The 15,886-nt window shown below is 35.0% G+C and overlaps 1 protein-coding gene across 1 annotated transcript; it reads right to left on the bottom strand.

Annotated features, from left to right (window-relative positions):
- Window positions 1-1,110: 1,110 nt before the first annotated feature.
- LOC145766832 (microfibril-associated glycoprotein 4-like) lies at window positions 1,111-10,011 on the bottom strand. Its single transcript, XM_082578535.1, has 8 exons — window positions 9,857-10,011; window positions 9,416-9,567; window positions 8,775-8,843; window positions 6,759-6,895; window positions 5,484-5,580; window positions 3,498-3,594; window positions 2,147-2,214; window positions 1,111-1,733 (listed from the first exon to the last, which is right to left on the bottom strand). The coding sequence occupies exons 1-8, from the start codon at window positions 10,009-10,011 to the stop codon at window positions 1,483-1,485; spliced, it is 1,026 nt and encodes a 341-aa protein (XP_082434661.1). The 3' UTR covers window positions 1,111-1,482.
- Between the last annotated feature and the right edge of the window lie 5,875 nt (window positions 10,012-15,886).

Genomic DNA, 15,886 nt, shown 5'->3' with positions numbered 1-15,886 from the left:
TGTGTTTTCCTAATTTGTTATAGCCGACTACTCAAATTCAATATTAAAAGATAAATTTAATTACACTAACAATAATCAACTACTCACCAGTTTGGATTGCTTGATCTATCTTAAACGATTAAATCTGGTCCTGAAATTTCCAATGTATTCTGGCACAGTTTTTAAGTTTATATTTGTATGTGACCTATTTCCTATCAGATAACTAAAAGTTTGAATTTCTGAAAACAAGTACATGGCCTAACTAAACACAAAATTCATCAAAAACATCTAAATAATTCATATAGGCCTGCAAATTGTCTAAAAAAACAAACATTGAAAAAGACAACTTTTTTTATGTAAGAATTCCTACATATCGCCTGTTGGTCACTTTATGAGAATGCTTTGTTTGTGTCAGTGCAGTGCTAATTTTAATTCTGATAATATGCATTTATAATAATGACAAATACTTTTATCATTTTTATTGGTAATTCATTTACCGCGTCGTAGTTATCGAAAGACCTCCGAGGGCTAAAGGAATGGTTCAAGAAAAGCTTTTATGATATCGTGCAATTTAACATCGTGTCTTCATTTCGATCCGAAAGGTCATAGCTGTAGTTTCTCCGCCATTTTTCATGCCACATCATGCCCATTCCGTCGAGTGCTGCGATGGAAAAACTTTTCCCCGCCGGGAAGATGTGTTAATTGTCGATGCAAGCAGGATCGAATAACTCACATTTGGAAACCTGGAACCCTTTTTAAATAAAGATAATAAAAATGTAGTGTAAGCGAGAGTGAGAGATTTCTTGGTACCGAACTTATTATTTGCAATCTGTTAGAAAAGAAATTTGAAACACCTTTGATACGCCGATCTCAAGGTAGTTGATTACAGCCTCTAATGTCAGCAGGGGAAAACGTAGCGCGTAGAGGTAGCGCTGGCTACTTTTTGTCTGAGTAGCGGAAGCGTCAATCGTTTTAGTAGATTGTAGCGACTAAAAGAACTTTCAAACTAACAGATGCCCAGTTGCTCACCTCTCCAGATTCTAACAGAAGCACACTATTGTTCATTACAGTTATTTACTTAGTTAATAGACCGATATTTATAGGTTTAATGTGATTGGTTAGGATACGTGATTATGCATGTAGGCTACATAAATTATTGAACGTTTATAACGATTTAAATAATTGTTAATTTAATTGTGCTTTAATATTATAGAAAGTTTTAAAAAGTACTTTTTTACGTTTTTTGAATTAGAATAAATATAAATTTGCAATTTACAATCATTAGCTCGAACCGCTTTCAGTTGACACTTGTAAGTACGTAATAAAGCAACTTCAACTCTTCTGCGATGGAACACTGACATTGTTATTAGAGAAACTTTTAGGTTCATTTTTAGCTCGTAAACATTTCTTTGACTTCAAAAGCTTTGGCATGCGGTATTATTTACAATTCCTTCATAATCTTTCAAATACTGTGATAGTCTCATGACTGTGTTCGTCTCGAGTTCATTGTTGTACTGGACGTATTTTCATTTCACTTTTCTTCAACGAATAAAATGAGCTTTTCCACTGAGTCCACGTCATTCCCATGTAGTTTATGGTTCCACCCCTCAAGTACCTTCCATTCAAGTTTGCGAAGGAGCAATGCTGATACCACCAACTACCCGAGTGTTCTCTAGAACAATGAAAAGAGGAAATATCGTTGTCGCGATCTTTTGTGGAAAACTGTTGATTATTCTGATAGGACAAAGAATCACCTAAAAATAAAATTATATAATACGTACGATGGGCTAAATCAATTTAATTAGTATTCGATATCACTGCACCACGAATACACAAAACGCAGTGCGACTGACATTATAGTAGCCTATTACTTTTCGAGATGGTATTCAATACTAAGCGTGCTGAGTCGTCAAGCACAATAGTATAACGCTTTTCAATCACGATTCTCTCAATCTATATTGAAAAAGATGCAGATCGCATTGCAATGCAACTATTGGAATTTTATAGACGCTTTTGAATTTTTCCGTGAAATTAAATCAATGCAATTGACACAACTCTAGTTTACACTGAAGTTCACCAGATGTGGTATATCGTCGAGTACTTCCTTTATAACTGTATAACAAATATTTTTTTTTATAATAAACAACCTTATAGTATCTACACCAACCTGCATTTCCACTGTAGCCTTCAATCGTTAAGGTATAATTTGTGGATTCATCTCCAATTGAAAACATTCTGCATGAACACACTGTATAAGCTTTATGTTAGAAAAGCTGTAAACACTGTATAGTCATTTTCAAATTATATTTGTATAATAAAAATTTTTTGAGCAATTCAACTGCAGCGATATTTTGCAGTTGAATAAAAATATGGACATTTTTCAAAATAAAACTTGTTTGACTCATCAGGGCAGTAAATATAAATTGTTGTGTTTTACTTAAATGCGTTTGGTGCCGAGTTATCACTGCACTGATGAGATCGTGATAATGGAAACAATGACTCCATTTACAGGAAACTTTTTTTTCAAAGACTTTACTTTTTATTACTTTAAAAAGATCAAGTTTCTGAATTAATCTCTCTGAATGTTCATCCATTTTTGAAGATTGCTATTACACGTTCAACAAAATCCTAATCCAAAAGAAGTGAATGTTTAATTTTGCTTGTGTGTAGGTGTGCTTCAATAAGGAAGCTTTGAAAGTTTTGCTTTGTTTTGTTGCGAATTGTAATTTTCACAATCCCTTGAAGTGGATTTGACTAAATGCCTCTTCCTATAAGATATTTCAGTTTTGAAGTCTACTCGAAGTAAATATACAGTTTTAAGGTAATCTGTAGTAAAATGATGACCAAGAAAATACTAAAAGTTGAATCCTCGTTTAAAATCAAAACGTTGCATTTTAAAAGTAAATACAAGCATCACGATAAACTTTAATGCAACAGATTTACAGAAATCTACCTGATTTTCATAATAAGCGAAAATGCGTTGTTTCCTTTTCTAAGTTTTTGTGTGGGTTCATGCATTGGAACAGAAAAAGCACCTTGAACGGAAATGATTTAATTTTGTTTTGTACAAGCCAGCAAAGAGAAACGCAAAGCAATATTTTTTGCTTGTCAATTCTTTGATTTGAGTCTCTTACTGTTACTATTTTACAGTATTCCAATGATGGCATAGAGTGACTTTATTAATGATATGACACAACAAAAAAGCTTTGAACACATTTTGCAGTTTTATAATTTCTAGAACCGTTTATAAGACTAGGTCATTGTCCTAACTAGCTACGTAATTTTGCATGAACGAGAGCATTAGAGTTTCATTCAAATATGTTTTGACTTTCTTTATTTCTTTGCAACTTATATGAAGATACAACTTCGACGTTTTGGAAACATTTTCCCTTCACATTCCTCCTTTTCAGCGGCATGGGCCTGAACAACATGCAAGCTGTACCTCCCCGCTTTAATTTCCACTATCAAACGAAAACCATTAGACGATTGATTTAAGACTCTGCCTGATGTTTACTTGCCTGTACTCAGCGTAGGCTGTGTTTCCTTCCCAGTCTTCGAGGTCAACTCTCAACATGTGGCGTCTTGTGCTTAATATCGAATGTAAATCTTTCAGTCCTTGAATATACAAATAATTAATTATCTTCATTGCAGGAAAGCTGTTTTACAGCAGCGTGTATGCTCCTGCTGATTGTGTCAGCATGTGACTATGCTAGAGTCTAGACCAGGGGTGACGAACCTTTTTTCGGTCACGGGCCACTTTGTCAATTACACATGAGTTATCGGGCCACACAATTTTTTAATCGTAACCTACTATGAAATCTTCTAGAAGTGACTCAAGATATTATTCATAAAAAGTAACAAATGGCAGATGAAAGTAATAAAACCCACACAGTTGAAATTATCTTACGCAGAATCGAAACAAGGAACAGTAAAAACTAAAAACAAATCAACTTGAGCAAAAAGGATAGAGCAACAGTACTTGTACTGATAATAACAACAGCTTAAATTTCGAAGCGTTTGCTTTCATTTGAGTATGATTTCTTCTTTTCTTGGCTCTATCCTTTTTGCTAAAGTTGACTAAATGTTTCGACCATTATGCTCCGAAACAACAAATCCGTTAATGAAATTTCTGTTTCAAACAACAAACAAAAGCCCGTGCGAATCATACAGCTGAAGCTATCTAATGCAGCATTGAAGCATAAAGTATTAAAAAATAACATTGAAGCATTGAATTTTTTTGCTTAGTGGGATTTTTAGAGAGTTTTTTTGCTTGACTAAGCGTTCAATATTAGGTCGAACAGACGATATGGCAACTCTCAACTGGATACTAAAATTTTCATCTGTCAGCCTCGACCTGTAACGACTTTTTGTAAAGTGCATTTCAGAAAAGAATTGTTCGCATAGGTACGTGCTGAAGATCATTTTAAAATTGGCTGAATAAATTTTAGTTGAATGAATTCATTTTTAATCAAACTCTAACAATACAAGCTTTCCCAACCAGGTAAGCTAATTTATGTTTAACAACCTCGGATGTGCAGTAATATGACAACAAACTTACCAATAGATCGCCTTAAGATGTTAGAAACAAGAACATTTTTTCAATTACAGTAGAAGACTAAAACAAGGAGTTTATTGACTTTTTTCAAACAATGCAACGAGGACCACAGAAATAGGTACGGCCTGCAGTCCGTAGTTTGCACGTCTCTGTGCTATTCACTTCTGGTTACATTAAACTTGAACAAGATAAATCACACCATGGCCACCAGGAGGTATGGTCTAATTTGTTACATTTTGCAGATTTTGAATACCACTACTGATACTAAAAGTAATTTGCGTTCTTCTGGTGACTATTTACTAGGTTACCTCCTGATGTTAAAGATGATAACTAGCTTTTGTATTTCCGACGTTTCGTCAGTCAGCACGACTGACTTTATCAAGGTGGCTAAAACAGGTTAACACAACCTGTTCAGCAACGATGGCACAACAGTGTTGTGCCATCGTTGCTGAACAGGTTGTGTTAACCTGTTTTAGCCACCTTGATAAAGTCAGTCGTGCTGACTGACGAAACGTCGGAAATACAAAAGCTAGTTATCATCTTTAACATCAGGAGGTAACCTAGTAAATAGTCACCAGAAGAACGCAAATTACTTTTATTATAAAATGCCTGGTGAACAGTCTCTCTCTGTTTTTACTACTGATACTGTTTGATTGAAATTTAAAAAAAAATTTCACTATTTTCTGTCTTGAAAAGATATAAAAGTCTTGTGTTGCCGGAAGCAGTAACAAATGAGTAAAAGTAACTTAAAAACGTTAAATCAGACTGCTAGCAAGTGGCTATCAATTAAACTGAATTTTTTTGAATTAAATTGTCTTTATTTTTTAAAGCCTGTTGAAACTCAATTGAAATTTTAATTTAAAAAAAATTCTTTCAAACAGTTAGTAACAGTTGGAAAATCTGGAAAAGTTGGAAAAGCCGAATCATTTCCAGGTGGCCATGATCATACCAAGCCAGAATTCTCCATATTTTTCACCAAACCCTTCGACATAGTCAGTCCAATTCCGATAGAAATCCACTTCACCGGAAAATCGTTTTTGAAAAATCTAAACAATTGAAGAAAATTTACGGACAATTATTTGAATACCTTTGTTTGGTGGAGTGGGCTGCAAGTGTAGCCTACTTTGGACGAATACGAAATAAGGTGATGTACTTTTTCATAAATGGCTCACGGGGCCTGCTTGCACTTCTAACGTGCTGTTAAGTTTCTATGATATGACGTAAAACATGCTTTGTAAAAAACTTGCTTTTAAAAAAATTTTGCCATAATTATTTTAGCATTACTTAAAGGTCAATTCTAATACGTCTGACCCATGAGCGACCTGATGGTATAAAATAAGATTAAGTGTCCATAACATTAACAAAAGTCATGACATCTAAACGTTTTAAGATCACTTTATCAGCCTGTTAAGTGCCTATCACGACAATTGTAGTTAGAGCCAATCGCTATCACTGTGGGCAACTCGACGATAATCGATTTTGTAAGGGGAGCTTTTCATGGCGCATTGATGCTTCGTGCATTTCACCTTTGTCTGAAAGAAGGGTTAGAATATCCGAATAAAGGTTAAGCGTTTATCCGCAACAAATTTTACTGTCTTATATCTGGATATAATTTTGTTGGTTCACCGGATTGCATAAAAGTAGCGCAACTAACGTGTTTTTACTTAGCTTACATTTTTGAATTGACTAAAGTTTAGAGATATTGAAATGGAATTAAAACATAGTAAAAATGAAAGCCCTGTATCTTGGGGCTATGTTTTTATGATCGGCAATTGAGAAGAATGTGAAAACACAATTTCTTGTTAAGTTGAATCCACAGAGACAAAACTCTTCGTGCAAGAGTTGCGCAAAACTGATTACGCACTTAATAGGCTAGTGGTAAGTAAGAAATCAAAATCTTTTTAATCAAAAAATAAGAAGTCTAAAATGTAGATACTAAACTCATGTTCAGCAAACAAACGTTTCGAAAACTAAACTGCCTTCATCTTCAGACTATAAATGTCTGGAAATGAAAGTCTATAAATGTCTAATGAATGCAATAAATGTCTGGAATGAAATGTCATTTATAGCACTGAAGATGAAGACAGTACATGCTTTGAAATGTTTGTTTGCTGAACATGAGTTTAGTAGCTACATTTGGGCTCTTTATTTTTTGATTAAAATCTCTTTATTTGAAAAACACGTGTTAATTGTGATGAACACTATTTAAATTACGATAACAAACCATCCAATTGCTGCCATTCCTTTGAAATTCACAGTAAACCTCCATCACTTGTCCATTTACAGAAATGTTGTAAGCACCGTCGGTTGTGAAGCCATCTTGGTAAAGATCATCGCAATTCTGGCTTTTCTTTGATATTTCTGTTAAAATTTTATCATAAAAACATTTTTATTTGAAAAAGAGAATGTTTTTTTAGTAAAGTAACGTAATAGTAGCTGTATCAAGAAAATGAAGTATCTTCCGACAGGTGTCAAACCCACAACAATGCTTGATATGAACGACTCGGTTACACGTCTTGTAATGCAAAGAAATTTATTCTCACACAAGTCAGTTCAATCATATACAGCTAAAAATCGATTTCGATCAGCTAGGAGCTAGATGATAAGCTAGATATAACTGAAGATGATCTAGCTCCAAGCTGATCGAAATCGATTTTTGGCTGTATATGATTGAACTGACTTGTGTGAGAATAAATTTCTTTGCAATAGTAGCTGTATAGTTTTTATATTTCTTGGCTAGGTATGAAGTTCGTTTATCAACTTTTGCTTTTTCAGCCCGAGTGGATCTGCACCTATTCAACAATAACCTGCAAAGTTTAATTCAGGATTTTCACAGTCGATTTAATTCTTGGTTACCACTGTTTATTGGAACTTGTAACAATCAGATCTGTGGAATCGGAGGGATTTTGACGCGTCTGGAGTCGGAGTCGTTAAAACAATGGCTAACTCCGACTCGGTTTGATACAAAATGATGAATAAAATTTTTCTGTGCAACTTTTTTTCAAAATGCTGTTTCTTGTTCTCCGCATTGTGCTCTGAAATTTTAACGGAAAATAGAAGTGTTTGTTCTTGTCTATTTTATTATATAAAAGTTGCCGCTTCAATTCGATCACAACTAAGTGAAATAAAGTTTAAAAAAATACAAAGAAAAAAAATTAAAACAACTCAGGCAATACTCAAATATCTGGCAACATTGAATCTGGATTCGGAGTCGGCCAGTTTTAAACTCAAAGTCTTATATTTTTCACCCGATTCCACAGCCCTGGTAACAATTGCACAGGTATTCATTATATTTGCACAAATGCATAAAAACGCTTCATTAGGTAAATTGTCCAGTCCAGCATATACGCTGTTATATGACGCAACAATAATTCCTTCAGTGATTTGTAATTGCAATAAGTTTTACTTGATTAGTGTTTGGCTTGGTGGATCTTGGGTTTCTTATCGAAGATTACAAAATATAACCTAGCACATACAAATTCGTTTCGGTAAAAATGAAAGCCCGTATTGAAATCGTCAGAACAAGATTGACACAAAATTTAAAAATACAAGACGTTTCATCTCATATTCTATTACCGCTGGGATAGGATAAATCAGTTATGAAGTTAATGCAGTTTCGTAAAGAAAGTTTTGTTGAAGAATAAAAACCTTTCATCCCCTTAAATCTGTGACTGACTTAAAACACGTGCACTTATTCTGTCGGTGTGAGCAATCTAATTTGGGAATAAAATCGAACATGACTAAAAACTACAAACAATTGCATTTTTTTCATTTTTATGTGAAAGCTTGACTAAAGGCTCTTCTTAGATTCGTTAATGCCTTTGAAGACTCTCAAAGTGAACAGTTCAGAAAACTTGTTACTTATTTAATTTCTTTTCAATTTTATTTTTCATTGCTTGGGCAAACTTTTAGTGAACGTGAAAGTAACAAAAAGGAAAGTGGAAAAATAAGTTAAACGTAATTTACCGATGCTTGACATTTGTCGCATTAAGAACAGGGAAGCAGATGACTCGATGACCGACATAGTCTTTCGCTACTTCCTGTATGTTGTGGTATCTAGACATGGTGCTATGTTATTCATACGGTATTGTTTATACTGTAGTTGTACCTTACTATTCTCGCAACAGACGAAATGAAACTTTTTTTTTTTTCTCTTTCTCTTTCAATGAAACCACTTGAAAGAACAATCAGCAAAATCTCATATGAATCATCGCAAATGTTTCAATAATCTACTACTCACCTGCTTGGATTGCTTGATCTATCTTCTCAGATAAACGATTAAGTGTGGTCGTAAAATTTCCGATGTATTCTAGAACAGTGTCTAAGTTTGTATTTATATGTGACCTATTGCCTATCAGATAACCAAAAGTTTTGATATCTAAAGTCAAGTAGGCCTACATGGGCCTATCTAAGCACGAAATTCATCAAAAACATCTCAATAATTCGTTTGGGCCTACAAATTAAAAAAAAAAACATTAAAAAAACAACTTCTTTTATGCTACAGTATTGCTGTTTATGATTTTTAAACCTCACGGTTTTCGCGTGATTGGTTATAGGAATAGTTTTCATTTAATTGAGAAAAAATAAACAAATTTGACCGCCACAACCTTTGGGTATGCAGTCTAGATAAACGTTTGCTTTCTCTGACGCTACATGATGAATACGAGCTGGTGTTGCAAAGTGACTCACAATTTTTTTCATAAGTTAATTGTGACTGTCCAAGTTTTATTCTTTTATTGATAATTAAAAAGACATTCATTGATGCATTTTCTGGGTATGCAGATATGGCAGCCTACAACATTTTTACCAAAGAAAAATTTGTGGATACCAATCACATCTTAATAAAAACTTTCATTGCAAAACAATAAAAAAGCAAGTTACCTTCAACAACTTGTTGAGCGATTTCCTTGATCTGCTCTTCCTTGGATTTATCGAGAGACTCAATACCACCATCTCGGCTGCCTGTATTAACTATTGTCACCGTCTCACCCTCGCATTTTGGTGGTCCAGATTCTGTATCAAGATTGTACGTTCTGCAAACAGTCACCTGATCTTCAGAACTTCCACAAATTGACATGCAAAGTGTAATAGCCAAAGCTAGAGCAACTGCTATAATGCCGTTCATTGTGAAACGTTTGCAAAATACTTTGCATTGAAAAACAGCAAGTTATGAAAATGATCAATTTTGTTGATTCTTGGCAAAATATATCGCCAGAAGATCGGAAGCTATGAAATTACGTCATCCAAGTGCATCTGTGAAAAACAAATGATGCGCATCAGTCGCTCTAATGAACGACAATCATGATTAAGATAAGTATTTACCGATGGCGGAGGGTTTTTAGAATGTAACCCGTTGCAACATTGGTGTAATTAAAAAGCATCTTGATCAGTTGAAACGTATTGTCTGTTTTCTTGTATGATTGCCAGTCTAAGATGTGATCTATGTCTTCTTGTTCTTTTAGTCTTGGACTTGACATGGTTGCAAATAGTAGTAGTATAAAGTAAACTTGACTTGTAAGCAGATCCAAATGACACCAATCATTAGCGATTCACAAGTTCATGCAGGGAGGGGAGTGCACAGGACTTCTTTTTATCGTGTATCACACGGCCGTAGCCCAGAGCATCACGCAAGCTCCTGCTCTATCGCTGAACTCGGCCGAATCCTGCGCAGAGCACCTTGTTTTTAGGTCAGGACTTCGAGGAGATGTTGCATCGTTTGCTTCTGTCCGCATTTGCAAATTTTGCTCCCCGTGGAATACCCCCAGTGTCTCATCCAGGGATAGTTATCCCTGGTCTCATCAAAGTTTTATACCTGCCAATGCCAGTTCCTTCTAGCAACACTTTTTCTTTGTGTACAAGTACGTCACCCGAGCTGAGGTGGTTAAGCGGTTGAGGCATCACCAATACTTCCACTGTTCATGCTTTCCTAGAAGAAGGCCCTCTGCGGGTGAGAGTTCCATGTTGGCCAATGTCGGTCCGGCCGGCACAGGACTTAAAGACGAAGATTTGAATTAAACCGATAGAGCTTTTATTTTTCATGTAATCTCTTTCTTACAGAGTCCATTTAACTGACAGAAGTGAAGTCGTTCATATTTCATGACACTACAAACAATTTTTGGTGCGAAGACGATCCATTGTCTTGCCAACTGTGACTGGTGGTGCAGCTAAACAATCTGCAACGTTATTTCTGCAATTTTCAAAATTCAGAAAGTTTTTCTCATCTGCAATATTACGTCATACATCGTGCAGCCATTAAGAGTTGAAGTTTTGTTAATGCTTTTGAGACTTGCGACCAGCTTGGACTGAGGTGACTCAATTCTTCAAAACATTCAAAGGCGAAATAATTCAAAAAATATTTAAAAAAAAACAATCGATAATCTTGCACTTTTTTAAAAAATATAGTAGGCTACCGGAAATTGAGTTTCCGATAAATTACGAAATACACGAATCATCTTTTTAAATTACCGCATGCGTGTTCCCTGAGCCGAGACCTTGCTTTGTTGTAAATGCTATGTTTTTTCGATATACTGTAAGTACCTGAAGAAGGAAAATATGATATTCACATCACAGTTTACTCATTGCGCGCAATAAGAGGTGTACTCAAGTGTATCAATCCACCTGCTATCGCAGATCAGTTGATAGGCCTACACCATGGAGGGTCAGCTGATACACTGCTTAAACTGCATGTATACATACTGTGCTAAATACAACTTTGAAAATACAATGTTACAACTTACAACCTGAAGTATCTGAAGAAGGATACAAATGTATTTGACAAAGGTTTGAAATATAATGAAGATTCAATCAGGAAGCACAGACTTGACGTGTATAACTTTTACTGTTTATTTGTCGGAAAAATAACTTTATAAGCTCACTGAGTAGTCCACCTGCAAAGAAGCCAAAAATTGGAACTTGTGTTTTCTGGTAAACCGATGCCGGATTGTATGGAAAAAAAATCCTTCGGACAATGTTGGCTTTTTTTTTTTTTTTTTTTTAAAAAAAATGTTGGCTAATAGCAGGTTAATGGAAAATGTTAAGAAAAAGAAAAGTTAACAAAAGAAAGTGTTGCATCTTAAAAATTTTATTCACATTTGTATTTTTAGTATCTAATTCCCTGTATTTTGGATCCATCTTGGTTGATTGTATTGTTTAGAAACAAGTTCTTGCCTCTTCTATATTATTTTATTTTCAAAATACTTGGATCATCTCTTGGCACAAATTTTGTAAAAAGCTGCAACTTTCCTTTTGACGATCAAGTTATGTTTCGACGGCGTTTAAATTTTTAAATTAAAACTTGTCTCATTTGGTGTTTGATCATTTACGTCAACTACGGCATCCAAAGTGGTTCTCTGTGACCTTTGTGCATTTGCAGTTTGTGTTTTATTTCGTTTGTAGCTGCCCTTACTTTACAAGTTTCGTTTGAACTGCATAACTATTTTCTAAATGAAAAAGCCCAAATTCATGATAAGACTATTGATTGAAAATATTCTTCAATTAAATGCTTTGTCTATACAAATGAAGTTGGTATCAGAAAAAAACAACTAACTGCTTTTAGACCTATTTTACCACCCTGATCAGTGATCATCTATTTGCAATCCAGATTACATATGGCCATCAGATTACATAAAACAATTATTGTTAGTCTGATTAAAAAAAAAAAAACTATTTAGTGACCTAGCTTGTAATTGAACCATCAAACAAACAAAGATGAATAGACACTTTTTATAAAATAAACTGAAAATCTCGCACTTCACAATCATCCTGTCTAGACAGCTGAAACCATAGGTGTCCTTACTGTCCAATAGGACACCATGCTAAAAATGGCGGTATGTGACCAAAATCGCTCAATAAATATAAAATGAAAAAGTACTTTCAATTTTTTGTTGATGACAAAGCATCTCGAATGATAGTCAAGAAGAATGAAGGAGCAAGTACAAACATTGAATGCGTTACAGCAAAAACAAAAATAACCGGTTTCCTATGAGACATCTTGGTAATCTTAGTATTAACTCAGCAAAAACACTGTTTTGATACGTTCTACTAGTGCAAACCAAGCTGAACTGCGTGAAGCAGCTCTACAACAGCTACTGTGTTTTAGCGACAGGGCTCATTTTATATCAGGTTTACGATGTCATCAGTGTTATACGTTGACGGCGTCAATTTGACGGCGTTATTTGACGGCGTCAACTTTTTGTTGACGCTGAGGCTAGCGCCGTCAATATATTTTTTAGTTGACGGAAGTGATAGCGCCGTCAACTATTTTGCCGATTTTAAGCGTCAAGCGCTATGCGTTATTTTTTGTTTCCATGGAAAATCTTTGCGTTGGTTGGAATAGCTACCTGGAATACAAGCAGTGATGGGCATTATCGGCGATAATTTATCGGCGATAATTATCGGCGATAATTATCGGCGATAAATTTTTATCGCTTATCGTTATCGCTCAATTATTTTTTCAGTTATCGTTTATCGTTATCGCCAAAGGCAATATTTAATTATCGCCGATAATTAATCTCCGATAAATTTTATTTCGGATCAACACACAAGTGGAAAAACCATGAAAAGTAATATTTTTACTAGCCACCTAGTTAATGAAACTAAAATTAAAACCAGTTCTTCTTCAGTGCCTGAAGTGTATGTGCACAGGTCGTTGTCAAGGGAAGGGGCACGCCCCCCTGCAGCGACGGCCCTGACAACACAATAATTTTTAGAGTTGCAAATTGCAATGCAATGAAATGCATGCAACAAGTCTCTTGCTGTTTTGCTGCAATCGGCAATCGCGAGTGAATTTTACAATTAAAATGTAAGCGCACAGACAGTATAGATTCCTTTGAAGCAAAGCGAAAGAAATTGGCAAGTGGTTTGTGAAAGTGTTGCAATACAATGTCGCAATTCCGCTTTTACATCGGAAACATGGTCTTTCGCGCCACCTCACGATCAACCATTTTATTCTTGTGTTTTCTTTTTTCGTTGGAAGTGTTAGTTTTTAGTAATTGTCGTAAAAAAATAAAATCCCTCTCGTCAAAACATGAAACTTACTGTTTTAAGCGCATTAAATCTTTAGATGAGTAGATTAACTAAAATTGCAAGAACTTGCCTTGAGACGTGCGGTTACGTCACAAACTCAGTTTAAAAGACAAAATTCACACACAATAACAACACAAGATCTGTTATAGACTATAAGATCGATTTTTTTCTAGCTTGGCGATATAACTTTAATCCAAAAATAATAACCAAATTCGTAAGTGCCATTTAACTTAAAAAGTTAACCCATTTGTTCCGAAAGTGAAAGTACTTAAAAAAAATTTCAGAAAAGTTAAATATTGCATAATTATGACTTAAAGAACATAGCCTATCACAATTATTTTTTTCCTAATTGTGTTTGTACTTTTTGAGAAAAAAACCGTCCTCCTATATAAGACGCTAGGCAAATCCGTTATCAAATTTCGCAAGTTTCTTGTGCGTAATGCTTAAGCGTTATTACATTTTACTTATCGCCCAAAGTGATAAATGGGAAATGTCTTGTTCATGTCTTGTCATGTCATTATTGTCATCAAGCATTTTATTAAAATGAAAGTTCAAAAAATATGAAGATGAAAATTAGCAAAGTAACACAATATCACTGAAACAAGTCATTGCGGAATATGATATTGCTTGAACCATTTGACATGCAGACCGACATCATATTTTTTGCATCTTGTAGTAGTTTTTGCATGACAATAGGCGCATCGAGTTGCGTGGTAAAATTATGCTAAATACAGTATAACCTTACTCATTTACCTATGCGACCTAGCCTACCTCAATCAAATATTTTTATTCCCACTAATACAGTGCCTATATTGTAATTTTTATCTCAACAACTCAGCGTTCTGCCATTGCTTTAAGATAGTGTTCACAAAGAAAACAAAAAAATTATCTGAAATTATCAGTAAATTAAGATAGTTATGTTATTGTTCTTAAACAAACACGACTAATTTGACAAGCTTGATGGATTTCACAGTATGCACATTTTTACTACCAATAACGCTTAAGATTACTGATAAATTTTCAAGCATTTTGCGTTTTTTGGAATTTTTTCAATTATTGCCGACTTTGCTGTAAACACCCCTTTAAGCAGAAAGCAAAATACAAAGTTTGGAATTTTTTATGGTATTTTCATTTGAGTTAATTATTTTTCCTACTGCACGTAAGCGGCAGTGTAACTCAATTGATAAAAGCATCCAACTGGTATTTGAAAGTTTGTTTTTTTTGTTTTTGTTTTTATTATCTTTATCCTGCATTGCGGGAAAGCGGACTTGAGCGCTATGCATCGGTGTACGCCTTCCGACGTACACCTGACCCACGCTGCAGCCGACTGCAATGTCTGTTTCCGATTGTCTACTCTACTTATGACTTCAGTTCAGTTCAGTTGTTTTTATTTCTGACCATCATATCAAAACAATACACGTCAGCATAGCAAAGGTCGAGAAAAAGGTAGAAGCGACAAAACGCGAACGTTAAAACGTGCTTGAGACCGAAGTAAGTTATTGAGTTGAAAGAAATTTGGCACGGTCGCAACACCTTCAGAAAAATTTAAGATATAAAGGGAAAATAAAAAAAAGAAGAAAATGTTACGAAAACAACATATATTTAGGCTATAGCTTTATTAGCCCACATAGCTTTAGCTGATATATTTAAGATTTGTATGGACAGTTGCTATGAAGATCGGCCATGGTGCGTTATCAAGAGTGCTGATGGTCATAAGGGGAACACGTCTTGATGCGTTTAGCTCATAGCAAAGAAGAGCAAGGCAGGCAAAGAAAACCCCACAAAGAAATCCTACCACGGGCAAAGCCATTTCAAGCGCAACGCACCATAGGCCTTGCACGACTCACAAAATAGATAGGCTATAACTTGACGACATGAAAACAATGACAAAAACAAGTAAAACAAACTAGCAAAAACAACATCATCATCTTGCGGAAATTTAATTATACCCAGGGAAGTTATGTCTTGAAGATATCAAGCGTGCTTTGATAAAAGTTGCGTTGATAAAGCGATAATTTTAGACCTCAGTCAGCTAAACTCGTCACCTCCACACTGATCCAACGTTAGCAAACGTTGAATCAATGCAAAAACAACAGGCATCGCCAGCTGGGATGTAGTAGTGGCATGACACAGTAATATGATAAATTTGGGTTACCATATGTTTTACACGTTAAACCATAACAAAAGTGAAAAAAAATTAATTAATTAAATTTGGTACTACCCGGGTGGCTGGAGTCGAACATGCAGGCTCTCGACTGCGAGCCCAACGCGCTAACCACTCGGCCACTGCTGCCTGGTAGTGGCCGATGACTTGGTATAATTATAAGC

Source organism: Aplidium turbinatum, chromosome 3 (assembly GCF_918807975.1).
Source record: "Aplidium turbinatum chromosome 3, kaAplTurb1.1, whole genome shotgun sequence".
NCBI classification, from domain to species: domain Eukaryota; kingdom Metazoa; phylum Chordata; class Ascidiacea; order Aplousobranchia; family Polyclinidae; genus Aplidium; species Aplidium turbinatum.
This window is presented reverse-complemented; position numbering and strand designations above follow the sequence as displayed.

What these genes read in the sequence shown, in the direction of transcription:
- LOC145766832 (XM_082578535.1), bottom strand. Translation starts at nt 10,011, where the DNA reads ATGTCAAGTCCAAGACTAAAAGAACAAGAAGACATAGATCACATCTTA. An exon ending in CGCTCAACAAGTTGTTGAAG is followed by an intron (nt 8,844 to 9,415) that starts GTAACTTGCTTT and finishes ACACTGTTCTAG; the next exon opens with AATACATCGGAAATTTTACG. An exon ending in AGATCAAGCAATCCAAGCAG is followed by an intron (nt 6,896 to 8,774) that starts GTGAGTAGTAGA and finishes AAATTTTAACAG; the next exon opens with AAATATCAAAGAAAAGCCAG.